This window comes from Condylura cristata, unplaced genomic scaffold, assembly GCF_000260355.1.
Source record: "Condylura cristata isolate star-nosed mole 26May11 unplaced genomic scaffold, ConCri1.0 scaffold00018, whole genome shotgun sequence".
NCBI lineage: Eukaryota > Metazoa > Chordata > Mammalia > Eulipotyphla > Talpidae > Condylura > Condylura cristata.
This window is the reverse complement of record NW_004567119.1, coordinates 38071134-38088085: the sequence shown is the minus strand read 5'-3', so window position 1 is coordinate 38088085 and position 16952 is coordinate 38071134. Positions and strand designations below refer to the sequence as shown.

Sequence of the window (16952 nt, the reverse complement as noted above, 5' to 3'; positions counted from 1 at the left end):
TTTTTTTTGATGCTTCTTCTGGTCTACTGATCCACCAAGCAGGCTAAGATCTCATCTCTTCATTCACAATTTATGATGGTAACAACAGGTTTTTCTAGATATCAAGGTTCTTTGGCTCAAGATTGTATGGGTATTTTTCTAATGTTAAAAGTAATCTGGAGGCCCTCCCTGGTGGCGCAGTGGGTTAGAGCACAGCACTGAGAATCTAAAGCCGCTTCTGCATGAGTTCGATTCCCGCCTGCCCCGGAGGTGACCACATGGCGTGGCAGACCTCTCCTGACCCGCCCGCTGCTCCCCTCAGCAGTGTACTTCGTTGATCTGCCTGTTCTGTTCCCCACTCTGTCTCTGGTGAAGCCTCTCGCCGACCCTGAGCCTCTGGCCTGTACCCCAGTTCTGTATGCACAAATAAATAAATCTTAAAAAAAAAAAAAAAAAGTAATCTGGAAATCCAACCCCCTAACAGAGGAATTATAAAGCTCCCTCCAAAAACAGGGATTTGACAAAAAAATTAAAAAAAAAAATCACAGCTTTCCTAGAATTTAAAGCAATGCTATTCTTCTAGTGTCTATTTTAGAAATAAATTGTTCACTTGACCTAGATTCTCACATTCAAGTTGTTCTTTCCAAATACAAGCTTGGAACTGTCCCCCAAACATCATTTACCTGTTCCTCAGTGATTTGCATATACAGGATAATATAGTAAATCAACTCAGGCAAGGCTTTCTTAACTGTGCTTTTGAATTTGCTATTTTCTAGTAAAGCATGGACAAATTCAAAAATACTAAAGACGAGGTTTTCGAAGCCCAGGACTTCACCTACAGAAAATATACAAAGGAAAACATTAATGACAAGAAAACAAAAGGAAAGCCTGTATACTGAAAATGAAACCACATTATCTTTATAGATCAGTGAGTAAAGTACTTGCTAATCCTCAGGGAATGGAGCAGGGGGCTGAACAGTCAAAGAAATGAACTTTGAAGATAATAAGATAATAAACAGTTTTTTTTTTCCAAATAAAAGAATCAGAAACACTAATGTCCTTTCCAGCATGATACCTTTTGTTCTGAAACATTTAAAAATATTAAAATAAAAATGAAAGTATTATCTGGGACCCCAAAATTAAGACAAAGCGCCAGAAGTAGGCTGCATTAGATGGCTTTCCAATGCAGAAATTCTACGACTTTTTAAGGTTTATACAAATGCTGATGAGGAACAGATCATTTTTAAGTTTTCATTTCCCTACATCTTATCACAGAAAGGAAACTCAGTTAGAAAACCTACTTGAGAGTGAAATCTCTAAATAACTGCTTTTTCTTTTCCTAGATCCCTTTTTCTCACTAAGTGGCAGTGTTAAGATCAAATAAACTACGTACCATCAGAATCCACAGGATCTTCTACTTCCTCTGTGTAATTTACTTCTGTCCTCACGTAAGTATGATGAAGAGTAAAGAAATAGACTTTGGAGTCTGCTTTACATATACTCTACATGGGAATGTGATTTATACATTCCAACACCAAGAGTAGATACTTAAAAAACTCATTTAAAAAAGTGGAACCATTGTAAATAATGTTACCTCAATAAAGGAAAAAAAAGTGGAGCCACATGAATGCAAGACCCAGTGCTAGATTCCTAACTGTGGTGGTAGTGGGTCCCTTAGCTTTCTGGAAAGGATATAAAGCTGCGCTCTCGGTCAGGGTGTTCCAAACAATAGGCAGAATCTGCTGCATGGAGGACACCATATGCTTTGGGAAGTTTTTCACCAGGGCCGTCACTGCCTGCAAAGTTAAAGAGGACAAATTCCAACAGTTACAAATAATATGCGAGAAAAGTCAGTGATTTCAACGCTTGGACTCCAAGTACTGCAGTGGTAGTAAATATTCACCTTTAGCACTTCCATCTTAAACCCGCTGTCAGATGTGGGCCCATCTGGTATCTGGAGGGCCTGAACAAAGGCCTCGGTGAACTGCTGCACCACAGGAAAGATCAGGACTTTGGCTGCACCCTGAAAACAAATCAAACTGAATTCAACGCACATGTGAAAATACTGAGATTCGAGGCACCTCAAAATCTCTCTCTGTTGGGCCTCCTTGGCGGCCTAGGGGTTAAGTCTCAGAACTATCACCACTGTAGACTCAGTTCAATCCCCAGTCAAGGAACTGACCCACATAATGTGCAGTAGATCTCTCCTGACTCACCCACTGTTCCCCTCAGCAGTGTCTTTCGATAGATACACCTATTCTGCTCCCCATGTCTCTGGTGAATCCTCTCATCCCCTTCACCTCTGGCCTACACCCCAGCTCTTCTATAAAATAAATACCAAAATAAAGGAGACACTCTTAATAAATAAAATAAAGCCAAAAAAAATTTCCCCCGCTCAAGTCCCTACAGTGTAGCTATGAAATTGCTGAGGTGTTACCAAGGTTTCACGGTTGCTTACATGACACTTTCAGTTCCTCATCATGGCCTTCTTAGAAGTTATTATATAAGACCAGCTTTTTACACTGCTGCTGAATCACAGGGATGAGGGAGATGAGGGATTTTTAGCTAGTTTTGTTTCACATGAGAGGACCGTAAAAGAATAGAAAGTTCTGGGTGATGACTGGTATAAAAAGGATAAGGTGTTAGAACAAATAATGATCCAACAAAAGGAAGCTAAACTATACACAAATGAAAATCTAGTCAAAATGTTAAAATCCACTCACAACATTGGTTAGTTTGCATTGTGGTTCTGCTGTAACGAGTCACTGCTTTCCTGGCAACAGAAGGCATTAATGAGGGTTTCCAGCATAAAGTCTGTTAGTGATCCAAAGGGCCATTTACCTTTTCCAGTTCCTCCATGTTACAGATCATATGGGCACACGTAGTAAAAATCTCCACAGCACGCGAACGAGTCCGAATACCATATACCTGGGGCAGAGTCACAAAATTACAGCACAGTCATGAGATCAGCGTGTGCGTACCTGTGACTAGAAAAAAAGTATGACAGTTCAACCCTGATGGGCTTGTATTCGCTACATAGGAAATGTTATCTACTCGTATGTAGCGTATGTACTCGTATGTCCTGAAGACAGATTTCTGTAATTCAGAGAATGAAAGGTAGTACTCTTAGAACTTACTGGAGTTGGTCTTATAAATAAATAGGCTGATTTGATTAAATACATTTAATCACATTTATTTCTTTTAAAACACAAGTCCGTAGCTGGGGCAGAGAAGAGTGTAGAAGTCAAAACATTTTCCATCAGGCCTTCTTATAGCAAAAGAGTTATGCATACACATCAAATATACACACGGACACACACACAAACCATGTGTAAAAGGTCTGTTATGTACAATGCAGTGACAGATGATGTTTTTCAAATACATAGCTGGGGTGAGCAAGTTAAGTACAAAGCTTTAGTAAGAGGTGCGGGATAGCATCAAGCCAGTAGACAGCAGGTACTCAGGAATTACAGAATGCCAGGAGATTTGGTATGTGAAAACATACTATTAAGTGACTTCACATTTTTATCAAAGGCTTTGTAGTTATAAGTAAAAGGTCTAAAGTTAATTCAGATTCTGATAAATTCTTTAGTTGTGAGGATCAGCAGCAAACAAGCCTCCCACCTCTCAGGTGGTACCAGGATTTGAGCAATTCTTATTCACTGTGATCTTGGGAGTTGAGATTTCATACCTCAGCCATGGTAAAGATCTTATACATCTCTGGTAGAATGACAGGAGCAACAAGTGGCATCTGTGTGTCTGTTACTTCTCGAGTGAATTCTACAAAAAGGAAAGTGTACTGTAAAAAAAAAAATACTGCTTTACAAAGTCATTAAGTGTAAAATTTTTGGAATTGCTTTTCAGTGGCAGTTCCCAAACAGACAGCAGGTAGGTAAAGAAAACTGGCCTGGTGAACTTATCCCAGGAAGGAAAAACTTCAAAAGTTACTGATTATTTGTTAGAAGAGGATAGAGAACAATATGGAGATAAAAGAAAATACATTAAGATTAAGAAAGAAAACCATCCTTTACCTACTGGCAAAGTCCCCAAGAGAGCTGTGTAAGAGCCTGTGTGAACATTCTGCCTGTCTACGTGTCAACATTCACGTGTACTTTGAGGCCACTTACCCTACGTTCCATTGTATATATTCTCCGTGGGCGGGTTGGTGTCATGTGCATAGAATATGTACAGGCTTACTAGGCTTCAATTCCATTCTGTATATGTTACTCTGGCCAGTAAATGACATTTATGAGCTAGAGGTCAGAGATTGGTGCTCAATGAACAGAAAGGGATTTATGCCACATAGATGTGACAAAAAGCAACCGACATATAAAATAAACCTTTAAGAAGGTCAGGGCCATATGGGTTATAGCTTTCCCTTCATTTCTGCAAAAAATTCCACAAGGCACAGAAACAGCATGAGAAATCCTGGATTGTGTGACAAAATGTGGAGTATAAGCTTCAGTTCTACTTGTCTCTTCCCTAAACCTACTGCCTTTTCCTGTTCACAACCCCATTAAAAACAACAGAGCTGGCTAACTGGGACATTTTTTAGGGAGGCTCTGCAAGTTAGTACATTAAAAAAAATCTCAGACATTATCAATCACTAGAAGTCTAATGTTAATCAAATACTGAAAGCTGAGGCCTTTACTAGCTATTTTCCTCATGAAGAATAAATTCTGAGCTCTGAAGAACAGAAAGTGAGTGTTCCATTTTATTTAGAAATGTAAGGAAATTAGTCCAACAAATGTGATGGATGGCATATTAATAAAAAACAAGTTTTATGGAAAATGTACTGTGATTTAATTCTACTAACAAAGCACTTCACCACATCTTAAACTCCTATCACCAGCCCTAGCAGTCTCAATTTAGTAACACTTTGCAAACCTGCATCCAAAATAAGCATTTTAAGTCCACTCAGCAGACAGAAAAAAACTTGGGACACCAGCAACATTTTGATCACCAGCCTCCTTTGAGACGGAATAAGAAGCTGTTGCTTACAGATCCAAATTTCAATCTTTCGTTGCTATATTTGCACTTGTTCACACCATTTGCCTGAGTGAGGATACACCTTTCCCCCATGGTTCTTTCTTTGCAGGATGACAAAGAAGTGACTGACTGAACAGTGGTTTCCTTAGTCAAGCACAATGAAGGTTCTTAACAGCCCAATCATGATAAATGTACAGCCAGCCCTTTTTCTCCATGTTTGTTTAACATTGTATTGGAAGGATGGAGAGGAATAGGCTTCTTTTCCTTGGTAGAAAACATTATCTGTTAAGTATATGCCAGCACCCTGAAGTGGCAAATAAATAATGTTAGAAGGCTAATCCCAAGAAGGGGGGTATGTGAAGCCACCTGAGTAATGAGAAGTGAGGGAGAGAACAGGGAAACAAAAATCTGAGCAAGGAAATGTTTTGGGGGCTGCTCAACACCCCAAGCACTGTCTTAGGTACTGAGAATTCAGTGGACATTGCAAAAAAGGAAACTGGGGCATGGAAAGGAAGGGTTTTGAAACATTAAGTGAGAAGCAATTTGCTTCTTGCATAAACTACCATCATCACAGAAACTAGTAAAATTGTGTCTAAGTGTTGAATTGAGTGATGTTAAGTTTTTAAAAAAGTAGAAACTGCATTTGTAACTAGGCAAAAATACAATTCAGGTTAAGTTATCAGATCACAAAGAGAAACATGAGATATGAGTTGGGCTTCCACAGCTTGTATGAACCTAGGGGAAAAGGATTTCTAAAAGTCCAATATATGACACTAATGTCTAGGTAAAAATTAATGTGTACCAAATAAAGTAGCTAAAAAAAAAAAAAAAAAAAGTAGTAACTTCATCTAGAAGGATAGGAAGGAGGACAGAACTGATAGACTGGGGCATTCAGGTCATATCTAGGGATTTATAAAAATAGACTTCATGGGGCTTCCCTGATGGCCTAGGAGTTAAGTCTCAGCACTATCACTGCAAAAGCCTGAATTCGATCCCTGGCCAGGGACGTGACCCACATAGGGCGCAGCAGACCTCTTGTCTTGCCCGCTGCTCCTCTCAGTAGTGTATTTTAGTAGATCCGCCTGTGCTGCTCCCCACTGTCTCCCACCCCCCTACACCTCTGGCCTATACCCCAGTATTTCTATGCAATAAGTAAATATTAAAAAAAAAATTCAGTGAAGGACTGATAGATTAATTAAGATCACAAGAGATAGCCAACACATCTCCTTGGATTAAAATTTCAAGTATTGGAGTCAACTTTTCAGAGCAGAAAAAAAATATACTGAAGATGACACTCTCTAAGTTAGTCAAAAGGTCAAGATTGTGTAACTACTTACTTGTGTTTCTGCAAAAATTCTACCTGAAAATTTTTAACATTTTTAATATGGTTTCACTGAATTGGAAAAATAATATATAATTATGATGATAATCATATTACTCAAAATTTACTGAGTACTGATATCGTAGATATCAGATATCATAGTAAATAATTTACAAAGATTAGTTCATTTGACGACCAAAGCTCCGTTGAGGCAGATACTCTCATTATCTTATTTTACTTTTAAGAATTCAGGCTCAAGAGGCTAAGTAAATTGCATTAATGTATAGCCAGAACACACATGGAAACCTGAGTACTTAACCACTTTGCTATTATTACTCTACCTATATATGGTAAAGTTTCAACTTCAAAACTTTGGTATTAGTAAAAGCAACACAGAAACATACTGCTCTGGAAAGAGTCAATGGAGTAGGAAGATAGACATGGAGATAAAAGCCAGATAGAAATCAGCATTGAGGAGGCTACTCCTACTGGCCTGGGCCAATCCATCATATAGTTTCTTGAAGGGTTCATGACATTGAACACTAACATGAAGAATAAAGCTGCTGATACCTGTGAGCACTCTCATGGCTCCGTGGACTGCATTTAAGTCTCCGCTCACCAACATTTCCATGAGCAGGTTGAAGAGCTGGGGCCAGGCTTCAGGCCAGTCCCAGTGGGCAATGGCCGACACTGCGTAGGCCACACTGGAGCGGACCTTGCTTATTGATTCTCTCAACCCATTGGGCAGTAGCTCCCGGATAACAATTTTTGCCTATACAGGAGAAAAGCCCATCAGCTGTTAGAATAGGCTATAAGTGACTGGCAGAGTCCTATCCGGTGTATGTGCTACAAAAAAGGTGTGCAGAATATACTGTGTATCTACCAATCTATACATTACTATTCATTCAGAGAGGTCATCTGTGATCTCTAAATTTATGTTATACATTACTGCAGGCTCTGCCTACATACAGTCATTTACATTTAAATTGAAATAAAAACCTTAGTTTCTAAGTTGCATTAGACACATTTTAAGTGTTCAACACCCCTTTGACAGCACATTTTCATAGCTCCAGGGAGTTTCAATGGATAATCTTGCTCTAAACTGTATACCTCAAAATTTCCTGGGCTAAATAGAAACATTATTTCCTTTCATTCTCAAACAACTTTTAGAAACTTTACTTCTTTACTTTACTTTTTTGATGTCAAGAAACTGAAACTCAGAAGTCAAAATGTTTCCAATACCTTACCTAGTCAAGACAGACCAGCATTTGAACACTGTGAGACCCAGACTTATTTCAGTTCTCTTTATCCATAGCATGGTGTCCATAATGTTAGAAACCAATCAACCTCCATATCTGTCTAGTCTTTTAATTGCTTCATGTTGTCAAAAAAGCAGATAGTCTAATCTCTTAAGATGGGCCCACAAATCTCCATAGCTACACTAATCAACTCTCCTTACCCTTTCTGTAGTTTCAGGAGGCCTAAACTTCTCTGACTGAGCACACCAGTGAGTCTCCACATATTGCTTCAAAATGACTGATGCCAGCTGTGAAGAGAATAAGCCAAATAGTATAGCAAGAAAAATACTTTCTTCATATATAAGGAAAGGGAAATTACTTATAAATTCAGTCTGGACTTACCTGACGAATGGCCAGTGCACCCTGGGGATCTACGGTCAGCTCTGCCAGGTGAACACCAAATTCTGAAAGAGAAAATTTTATTGTTGAGTCTAAGCATCCAGAAAGCTATAGCAAATTACTGCACTCTCACCCTAGTAGAAACAGATTTCAGAAGAGGCTGGATTCACTGCTTGTAAAAATCCTGATAGCTAGGGAGATTGATTCCTCCAAATAAGAGAAACTGTAGGCTGTAGGGCCGGGCTTCTTACAATGGAAAATTTTAGCATTCTCTTACTTTCCCCAATCATTTCACAGTATCTTTCAGCTATCTTCCCTTCAAAGACAATGTATTCACTGAACATATTATTTAACCCCAAAGAAAATTTTAAAAGTCTTGAGATTTCAAGAGTTGCCCAGATAAACATTACCAGTTTAACACACACAATCCTAAAAAGTATGTTTATGAGTGAACATTTTTCAACAAGCAATGATAGTGGTAATCATGGAACTACATAATGGGAAGATATAAACAACCTTTAGTCTCAAATTAAAATTTAGATCCTTCAATGTAATCCATATCAAAATCCCAATGATGACTTTTATAGAAGTAGAAAAACTCATCCTAAAATTCATATGGACTATTGAGGGATCCTGACAGCCCAAATAATCTTGAAACAGTAGAAAGTTTTGAAATCTGGATTTCAAAACTTATTTCAAAACATTATGAAGCAACAGTAATCAATAATACAAAGATATATAACACAAATGGAATAGAAAGGCCAGAAACACACACACACACACACACACACACACACACACACACACACACGATCAGATGATTTTTGACAAGGGTACCAAGACTACTCATTGGAAAAAAAAGATCATCTTTTAAACAAATGGTCCTGAACAAACTGGATATTCATATGCAAAAGGATGTAGTTGGACCCTTGCTTACTTAATACCACAAATAACAACAAAACAAAGCTAACTTCGAATGAATGTAAATATAAGCCCTAAAACAATAAAATTTCAAAAGGAAACACAGGACAAAAGCTTTGTGACATGACAGTTGGCAATGGTTTGACACCAAAAGCTGAAAACAGAAGAAGCTGGACTTTGTAAAACTTTTAAAAATGTCTGCATTATCAACCACAATATAAAAAGGCAACCCATTGATGTCTGATAAGCGATTAAGGTCAGAACACAGAAAGAACTTCTGGAACTCAACAAAAAGCACTGGATTCAAAAATAGGCAAAGGAACTGACTAGACATTCCTCTAAAGAAGATATATAAATGGCCAATAAGCACATGAAAACTGGTCAACATCCTTAATCATTAACAATCAGTCGTTAGGGAAATACAAATTTAAATAAGACACCATCTCACACCTAACAGGATGGCTGGTATCAAAATCAAAGCAAACAATAGAAAACAAATGCTAGTGAGGATATGGAGAAACTGCACAATTTGAGTGCACTGCTCGTAGGAAAATAAAATGGTGCAACTACTTTGGAAAACAGTAAAGAGGCTCCTCAGGAAATGTAAGGAATTACGAATGATCAAACCAGTTCCACTTCTGGGTATGTACCCAAGTGAAATGAAAGCAGAGTCTTATTTGTACACCCATGTCCTGAGTAGCTTTTGAGCAGTTTCTTATATTCTCTTGTTTACATGAAAAGTAGTATATTATAACCTTGGGTATTTTGTTTTTTCCAGTTCACATTGTATCCTGGAAATCATTCTAAATCTGTTCAAAAAGATTTCCTTTTTCTTTTTCAGTTACATTACCACTGCATAGATATACATATTTTATTTGACTATGTATTTTGTTTTCAAAAACACTTTTAAGTGGGGTGCTTAAGTATTTTTATAATAGATTTTATAGATAGATCTTCAGGGTAGATTCCCAGGAATATGGCTACTGGTTCAAAAGTGCTTATTTAGTGTTAAGTGTGTCTGTGTTTTCCTCAGAAAGACTGAACCAACTTGCAGTTCCACTAGCAACATAAGAGTGTTTCTCTTTACCATCTCACCAACAGAATGCTATCAAACTTCAGAATTTGGTATTTCAATGTTGTTTTAATACATATTTCTCTAATCACAAATGACTTTAAAATTTTCTCCTATATTCCAGTGACATTTTTGTAAGGAGTGAATTGTCCAAATCACTCCATTTTTCTATTGTTTCCCAATTTCTTTCTTTCTTTTTTTTTAAGTTTATTTATTTATACACACAGAACTGGGGTGCAGGCCAGAGGTGCAGGGGCAGTAAAAGGATCCACCAGAGACAGTGGGGAGCAGAACAAGCAAGACAAGAGAGGTCTGCTGCACCATGTGGGTCATCTCCCTGGCTGGGGATCGAACCTATGCTGAAGCAGCTGCAGCTAGCTTCATAGTGCTGCACTTTAACTTGTTGTGCCAGCTGGGAGGACCCTGTTTCCTAATTTCTAAGGTTTTTTTTTTTTTAATAAATATATTATCCTTTTGTCTGTGGTATTTGCTGTAAAAAGTCTTCCAGTTGTCAGCTATCTTTTGACTTTTTATACTGGTTTTTGTCATGCAAATTAAAAACTTTAAATATAGTTAAATTTATCTATTTTTTTCCCTTCTACTGCCTCTGCATTTTGAGTCATAGTTACAAAACCTAATTTTTTTTTAAAGATTTATTTATTCGTACAGAACTGGGGTACAGGCCAGAGATGCGGAGGGTGAGAGGATTCACCAGAGACAGAGTGGGGAGCAGAACAGGCAGATGGATGAAGTACACTGCTGAGGGGAGCAGCGGGCGGGTCAGGAGAGGTCTGCCGCGCCATGTGGATCTTCTCTGGGGTAGGCGGGAATCAAACCCATGTGGAAGTGGCTTTAGCTTCTCAGTGCTGTGCTTTAACCCGCTGTGCCACCTGGGAGGGTCCAGAAAACCTATTTTTTTTTTTAAAGTTTATTTTTACATCATTTTGCACATTTTTTTTTTCATCTCAATTGTAATCCCCACGGGTTTCCCATCACCAAATCACCCCTGTGCCACCACCATAGTCCCGTGCATTTCCCTCCCTCCCCCCCCGTTTTTGATCCCATTCCCCACTCCACCCCCACAGAATGTCTCTGGTCTATGGTAGTTCATTATTTTTGTTATTTTCTCGCCTGGTCCATTATACTCCTGCTATGAGTGAAACCATCCGGTATTTTTCTTTCTCTTTCTGGCTTATCTCACTAAGCATGATCTTTTCCAGCTCCATCCAAGTTGCTGCAAAAGACATGTGTTTCTCTTTTTTGGTTGCTGAGTAATATTCCATTGTATATATGTACCACATCTTTCTAATCCAGTCATCTACTTTTGGGCATTTGGGCTGCTTCCATGTTTTTCCAATTGTAAATAAAGCAGCAATAAACATGGGGGTACAAGTATCTTTTTCAATCAGTGTTTTTGTGTCTTTTGGGTAGATACCTAGGAGTGGGATTGCTGGGTCATAGGGAAGCTCCATGTTTAGCAGTTTGAGGAACCTCCAAACAGCAGAAAACCTATTTTTTAATGGCAGAGTTAAAAAAAAAACACCCATATTTTCTTCTAGAATGTGTACATTTTAGTATTTTAAACTTTAGATCGCTAAATTATTTAGAGCTTTTTTTTTGGTATGGTGTGAAAAATCAATCTAATTCCAAATGACTCTCCAGTTGCCCTTTGTCCCAGCACCCTGTAATATAAAGTCAGTTTTTACTCCAATAATTTTAGATACCACTTTTGTCTATACTAAATGTCCATAGGCATTTGTATCTATTCCTTGACTTTCTAGTGCACAGTCCCATTGGTGATTCAGTGCCAGTACCACGCCATTTGAATTAAACAAGTTTTATATGACATTTCAGTGTCTGGTAGAACTAGTCCCTCTTCTTGGTTTTTCCCCTTTTGGTGTTTTTGTAGCTATTCTAACTGACTTGTCTTTCTGTTAGCTTAGGAGCAACTTGTCTAACTCATCTAGAACACGGAGTTGCCCTACACAAGGACAGCCTTGTATAGACCAAGTATTTCTATTTGATCAAGTCTACTCTTAATTCTCCCAGGAGTGCTGTTCCGTCTGAGAGGCTCTGCACATGCCAGTTAATTTTATTCCTAAATAATCTTTTTTTTTTTTGCTATGATAAATGAGCTTTTCCAAAAAACACCATTATGTCTGCTAACCTTTTGTTAGTATACATGAAGGTCATTGATTTCTATATTTTAATTTTATGTACTGCTATTTTAGCAAATTCTTGAATTATTAGTGCATTTTTTGTTTTAAGCTGCAGTATTTGATACATTCCTACAGCACCTACCATTTCACCTTAGGAAAGGAAAAATTCTGCAAGACACACCCTCTTTAAAGTAGTTACTTGGTAGCTTAATCTGAAGCCAAGACTTGAAGTCTACAGAATTACTTCTAAAGTTAGTGAAATAGAATGCAATTCCTAGGATGAGTTTGGTTAGTTCAGAATCTGTAAACCCATTAAAAACATTAAAAAAAAAAAGTAGGTATTTACAACCCAAAGATAAGGGCTTCAATTTTCATAAGTGAGTAAAACAGATGAGTCAGATATAATTTAGGAAAACCTCTTGGATACCAATGTTCAAGTTTAGAGGGAAAAAGTACTCCAAAATGCATATTGTGCAATCCAGTAAAGAAGACAGAGTACTTGTAGTGTACCTACAGTTTCCTTTGACTCCTGATGCTCAGTATATAAGATGCTAATTTAATATCTCCCAAGGCTGCAGAGAATATCCACCTAGACTTGGCCTTCCTAGGTACAGATAACTGATTCTGGTTTGCTTTATACATACCGTCCAGAATGATCTATAAGCAGATTTATAAATTCTCCAGGCCATAGAGTATTTCCTTTTAAGGCGCCTTTTTAATAATCTTTGCATCATCACTACAGGGACAAACTAAAATAGAATCAAGATGAACAAAAACCTTTAATCACTTGGTGTAAGAAAGAATCTGAGGAGTAAAATGAGATTTTTAAGAAAGACTGGAAACTGGAATTGAGACTCGAAATGTTAAAACAAATCTGAATCACTTTTCCAGTGAAAGTGCTGTTAGAGTCCTGTGCAGTTGCTGCAAAGATACTGTCACAATTGTAGGATAACCCTGAAGGGTTAAGGGAAGCACCTCCTACATGAGTCATTGTAACACAGGAATAAGCAAATCCGAAACACAGATCCTGCCAGCTTGGGGGCTCTTTCTCGTCAATATGAGAAACTTTTTAGAGAAAAAGTGAACGCTTTTTTTTTTTTTTGAACAAGTGCCAAAGGCAATTACTCTAGTGATTGGCCCCAACAGCTGGAAGTTCTTCGCTCAACTTTTGATCTTATGTCACACCCCAATTTCCACTAGTCACCTTTACTGCACATATCACTGAAAGTTTAAGGGAGGGGGAGTAAGAGATAATGGATGTTTAAGATCATGTGGGGACTAGAAGCCTCAACCAGGGGATCTGTACCCACAACAAACATTTTAAGATGGCTTTTTTCTGACAGCTTGTTTCCTCCACACTGGAAAGAAACTGGAGAGCTCGAGTAACTTGACAGAGCTCACAATCACCACTAACTGAAGACAAGTTTTAAAACCGAGTGGATGAACAGATGTCCTCTATAGGTTCCCAGAGTTTCAAAATGGTGATCACATGACTGATTCTGATTTGGAAACCCCAAAATTCCAAAGACTGAGAACTCATTTGCACTGTTACAGGGGCATTCTGTTGAAACCATACCCATTAGAAAATAGGGGTATTAGTCACTACAGAAACATTTCATTCATAAAACCTTAATTTACTTGAAAGCTATAAGAACTGATTACAAAGAGTGATGGTACTGGCAGAGTGCTAACAGTGAACTGAAGAGACAAGAGAGAAAATTCTTAAGGTCTCTGACTTATTTTAGAGCTGATCAACATAGCTGCTTCATCCCATTGCTAATTTCTGTTAAGCAGTAACACCTTATTTGCAGAGACTAATAATCAGTAACAGATTAATCAATGTATTTTTTTTTTTTAAAGATTTATTTATTTGTACAGAACTGGGGTACAGGCCAGAGATGCGGAGGGTGAGAGGATTCACCAGAGACAGAGCAGGGAGCAGAACAGGCAGATCGACGAAGTACACTGCTGAGGGGAGCAGCGGGCGGGTCAGGAGAGGTCTGCCTCGCCATGTGGTCACCTCCGGGGCAGGCGGGAATCGAACTCATGTGGAAGCGGCTTTAGATTCTCAGTGCAGTGCTTTAACCCGCTGCGCCACCAGGGAGGGCCAATCAATGTATTTTTTAAGGAATATTTTTTAATGTATGTTTCTAAGGAAAATAGTACTATTATTTATTTTAATGTACACTGGCAATTTCCAGTTTTGCTTACTAATGTAAGCATGCCTACTATAGAAAGCATGGCTAGAGCAGCTGAATAACTTGCTTTGAGAATGTTAGAGCAGGGAAAATAGAAGAGACACAGACATAGAGTTATTTTATATTGTCTTGCATGCAAAGGACTGATTCATATTAAATGAAGACTTAATCTAAAGAGGAACATCCCCAAGTAGGTATTATGAAGTTAGCTTTCTAAGCCATTTTTGTTTGGAAATTTAATTTCTCTAGGTTAGTACCCCAAGGTGAAATCAGGACAGGCTCATTCTATTCACCTGAGTTTTCTCTCTGACTCTAGTTCTGATTATACCTTTAATGCAAAATGGCATCTCCTGACTTCCTCTCTAAGAAATCCTTTGCCCTCTTTTCTTAAACCACTCTTTATGTTATTAGTCTTTTGTTCCCTTTTCCTGTTATCTTTGCTCTCCTTTCTCTCTTTTCATCCCACTAGGCAAAAAAATCTGTCTAAAACTTGGCTCAGAAAGCAATATCCAAGGAGCTCACAGTGGACAGAGGACAGGCTAAGACTGCCACAGGCCTTAAGGAGCTACTAGAGACATGAGCTATGGCAGTGTTTTGCTAGTCAGGGAAGCTACGCTTAGGAAGAACTACAAACAGGACTGTTCAGGGAAGGAGGGAGTTCTGAGTATAGTTCAGCAGAAGCCCCCTTTTTTTCATGAGGGTCGATAAGCGCCACAAAACCACAGATGAAAGGAAATAGAAAACTCCACCACTGGCCTTTTTCCGAGCGTGGCCGCCTTCCCCTCGGCTCAGTGCCTGCCACATGCCCAGGTGTGCGTCTGGATCCTTGAGGGGCTCCCTTCGCAGGTGACAGTGCTTACGCTATACTGTAAGAGAGCCAGAAAAGTGCCCATGAGAACCAGAAAGCAAACTTCCAGCCAGCAGAATCTTCTCTCTAGGCGTCTAAGATGGGGGATCAACACAGCTATCTAAGCAGCAACTGAATGCCAGAAAAGGTGACAGAGAGATCATTCCACCCACCCACCCCCGCTCAATGTAAGGGTGGTGGGAGAGAGGAAAAAATGTATTCTCGGGGATAGTGGTGTCTTTATGACAGCAAAGACAAAGTCAAGGCCAAACTATGGGGGGAACATCTTCAATTTTAATAGACAAAAAGAAATAGCTAAAGGAAAGTGACCTAGGGTCTAACATTAAATACAGGTGCAAGTCTGTGCTGCGCTGGTCTAGAGAACCAATGCTTGTGAATGAAAGCGTCTTCCTGCACCATCTGGGTGAAGCTAATTGGAGGAAAGTAGAGAGAGAAAAGAAAAAGAAAGGGGTGGGGGAATCCTCATTCTAAGACAGAAAAAAGCATAAATACATAAAAAATAAAGAACTGACATTTTCAAAAGCCACGATCTTATAAGTCAGTCTAAAAAGAGCTGAAGCAGCTGAGTAGAGAATGCCAGCCTTTGGCATTAGTTCTTTGGCAATTCACCTTTCCACTCTTTTTTTATTTACTGTATTTACAAAAGGCCTGCTATTACCCTGCCAATTAAATAAAACAGAATTAGAAGACTGTCCCAACAGATGCATGTCTTACACTAAATTTCTGCAAACCCTGCTGCTCAAATTCAAAATTTCAATCCTCCTAAGAAAAATGGAAGGATGCCATTTACCTGCTGAAATAGCAAAGGAACTTCCAAATGTTCAAGTAATGTGCTTTCAATGCAGGATAGAGTACTATCTAAAGAAGCAGTTAGTGGTACCATCTCCTTTAATTAATTCTGTTAAATAAATAAGACTTTAACTAGTGAGAAAGGTTTATTGTGTTTTGCCCAAATCCAAGCGGCAAGGAAAAATCAAAACCATGGAAACTAAAGTAAATCATTCCAGGACACTAAGCCGATGAAACAATTTATCTTGATTCTTTCTATATTGGCCCACTCACATATTCACACTTTCTTGGCTTAAGAGAACAGGCTACCATTCTGGAAAACGTGAACTAATTATAGGCAAATTTTTTCTGGCAGACTGAATGACGGGGATGTATTTTAGACTCAGCAATCTCAGTTTCCTAAGATAACTGCTTCTTAAAAATTCTACCTCAGGAGCATATCACTTCTCCTGTCTATCCATTTTACTGCACCTGCCCCTCCTCCCCACCCTGATATTGATGCTTTCATTTTATCCTCAAGGCTAGGAGTCATTACATGGCAGTCAAGCAAGGGCACACCTGCTTGTCAAAGGTTAATCTTAAGGATCCGTTGGGAACAGTCACCAGGAGCCATAATATGCTGCAAAGACCTCACTTGGCTGTCACCTGACTGAGGGCAACACAGAACCAAAAGGAACCAAACGATTACCAGAACACAAATAATACAGACCAACTCCCAGATTTCCCTAACTTTATTTTCAGGAAGTGTGTTTCCAAGGCCTAGAAAGCTTTATTAGGAGAAAACTGAAAATTGTAGCAACTTCAAAAAAGTGGAAATGATGCCATTAATTTGATTCATATGGTCTGTTCATTGCCAAGAACAGCTACTTGCTTTAGTCTGTAGGGTGTTCAAGTAGCAGGAAGAGCATCCTGCCTGTTGAGCTGGGGTCAGATACTTGGCTAATTACTGGCTGGGGAAAATATAACAGGTGTTATATTTTCATGTGAAGAAGGGATATGACTACTGAGAAGAAACCCTG

At 38.7% G+C, this 16952-nt stretch overlaps 1 protein-coding gene across 4 annotated transcripts in view; it reads right to left on the bottom strand.

Annotated features, from left to right (window-relative positions):
- IPO9 (importin 9) overlaps positions 1–16952 on the bottom strand; it is a 43717-nt gene that overhangs the window by 24535 nt on the left and 2230 nt on the right. For 3 of the 4 annotated variants that reach the window (XR_001145592.1, XM_004685499.2, XM_012726902.1), the window contains exons 2-10: positions 7930–7991; positions 7749–7835; positions 6860–7061; positions 3671–3759; positions 2821–2907; positions 1883–2002; positions 1675–1775; positions 1373–1431; positions 663–814 (exon numbers count right to left, since the gene is read on the bottom strand). Coding sequence is in view for 3 of the 4 variants with exons in the window: in XM_004685499.2 (XP_004685556.1) it covers positions 663–814; positions 1373–1431; positions 1675–1775; positions 1883–2002; positions 2821–2907; positions 3671–3759; positions 6860–7061; positions 7749–7835; positions 7930–7991 (959 nt within the window). In the remaining variant the exon portion in view is untranslated. Of the gene's footprint in view, positions 1–662; positions 815–1372; positions 1432–1674; positions 1776–1882; positions 2003–2820; positions 2908–3670; positions 3760–6859; positions 7062–7748; positions 7836–7929; positions 7992–15032; positions 15131–16952 lie in introns of those variants that run through there. The other variant, XM_012726904.1, reaches the window with a different exon arrangement.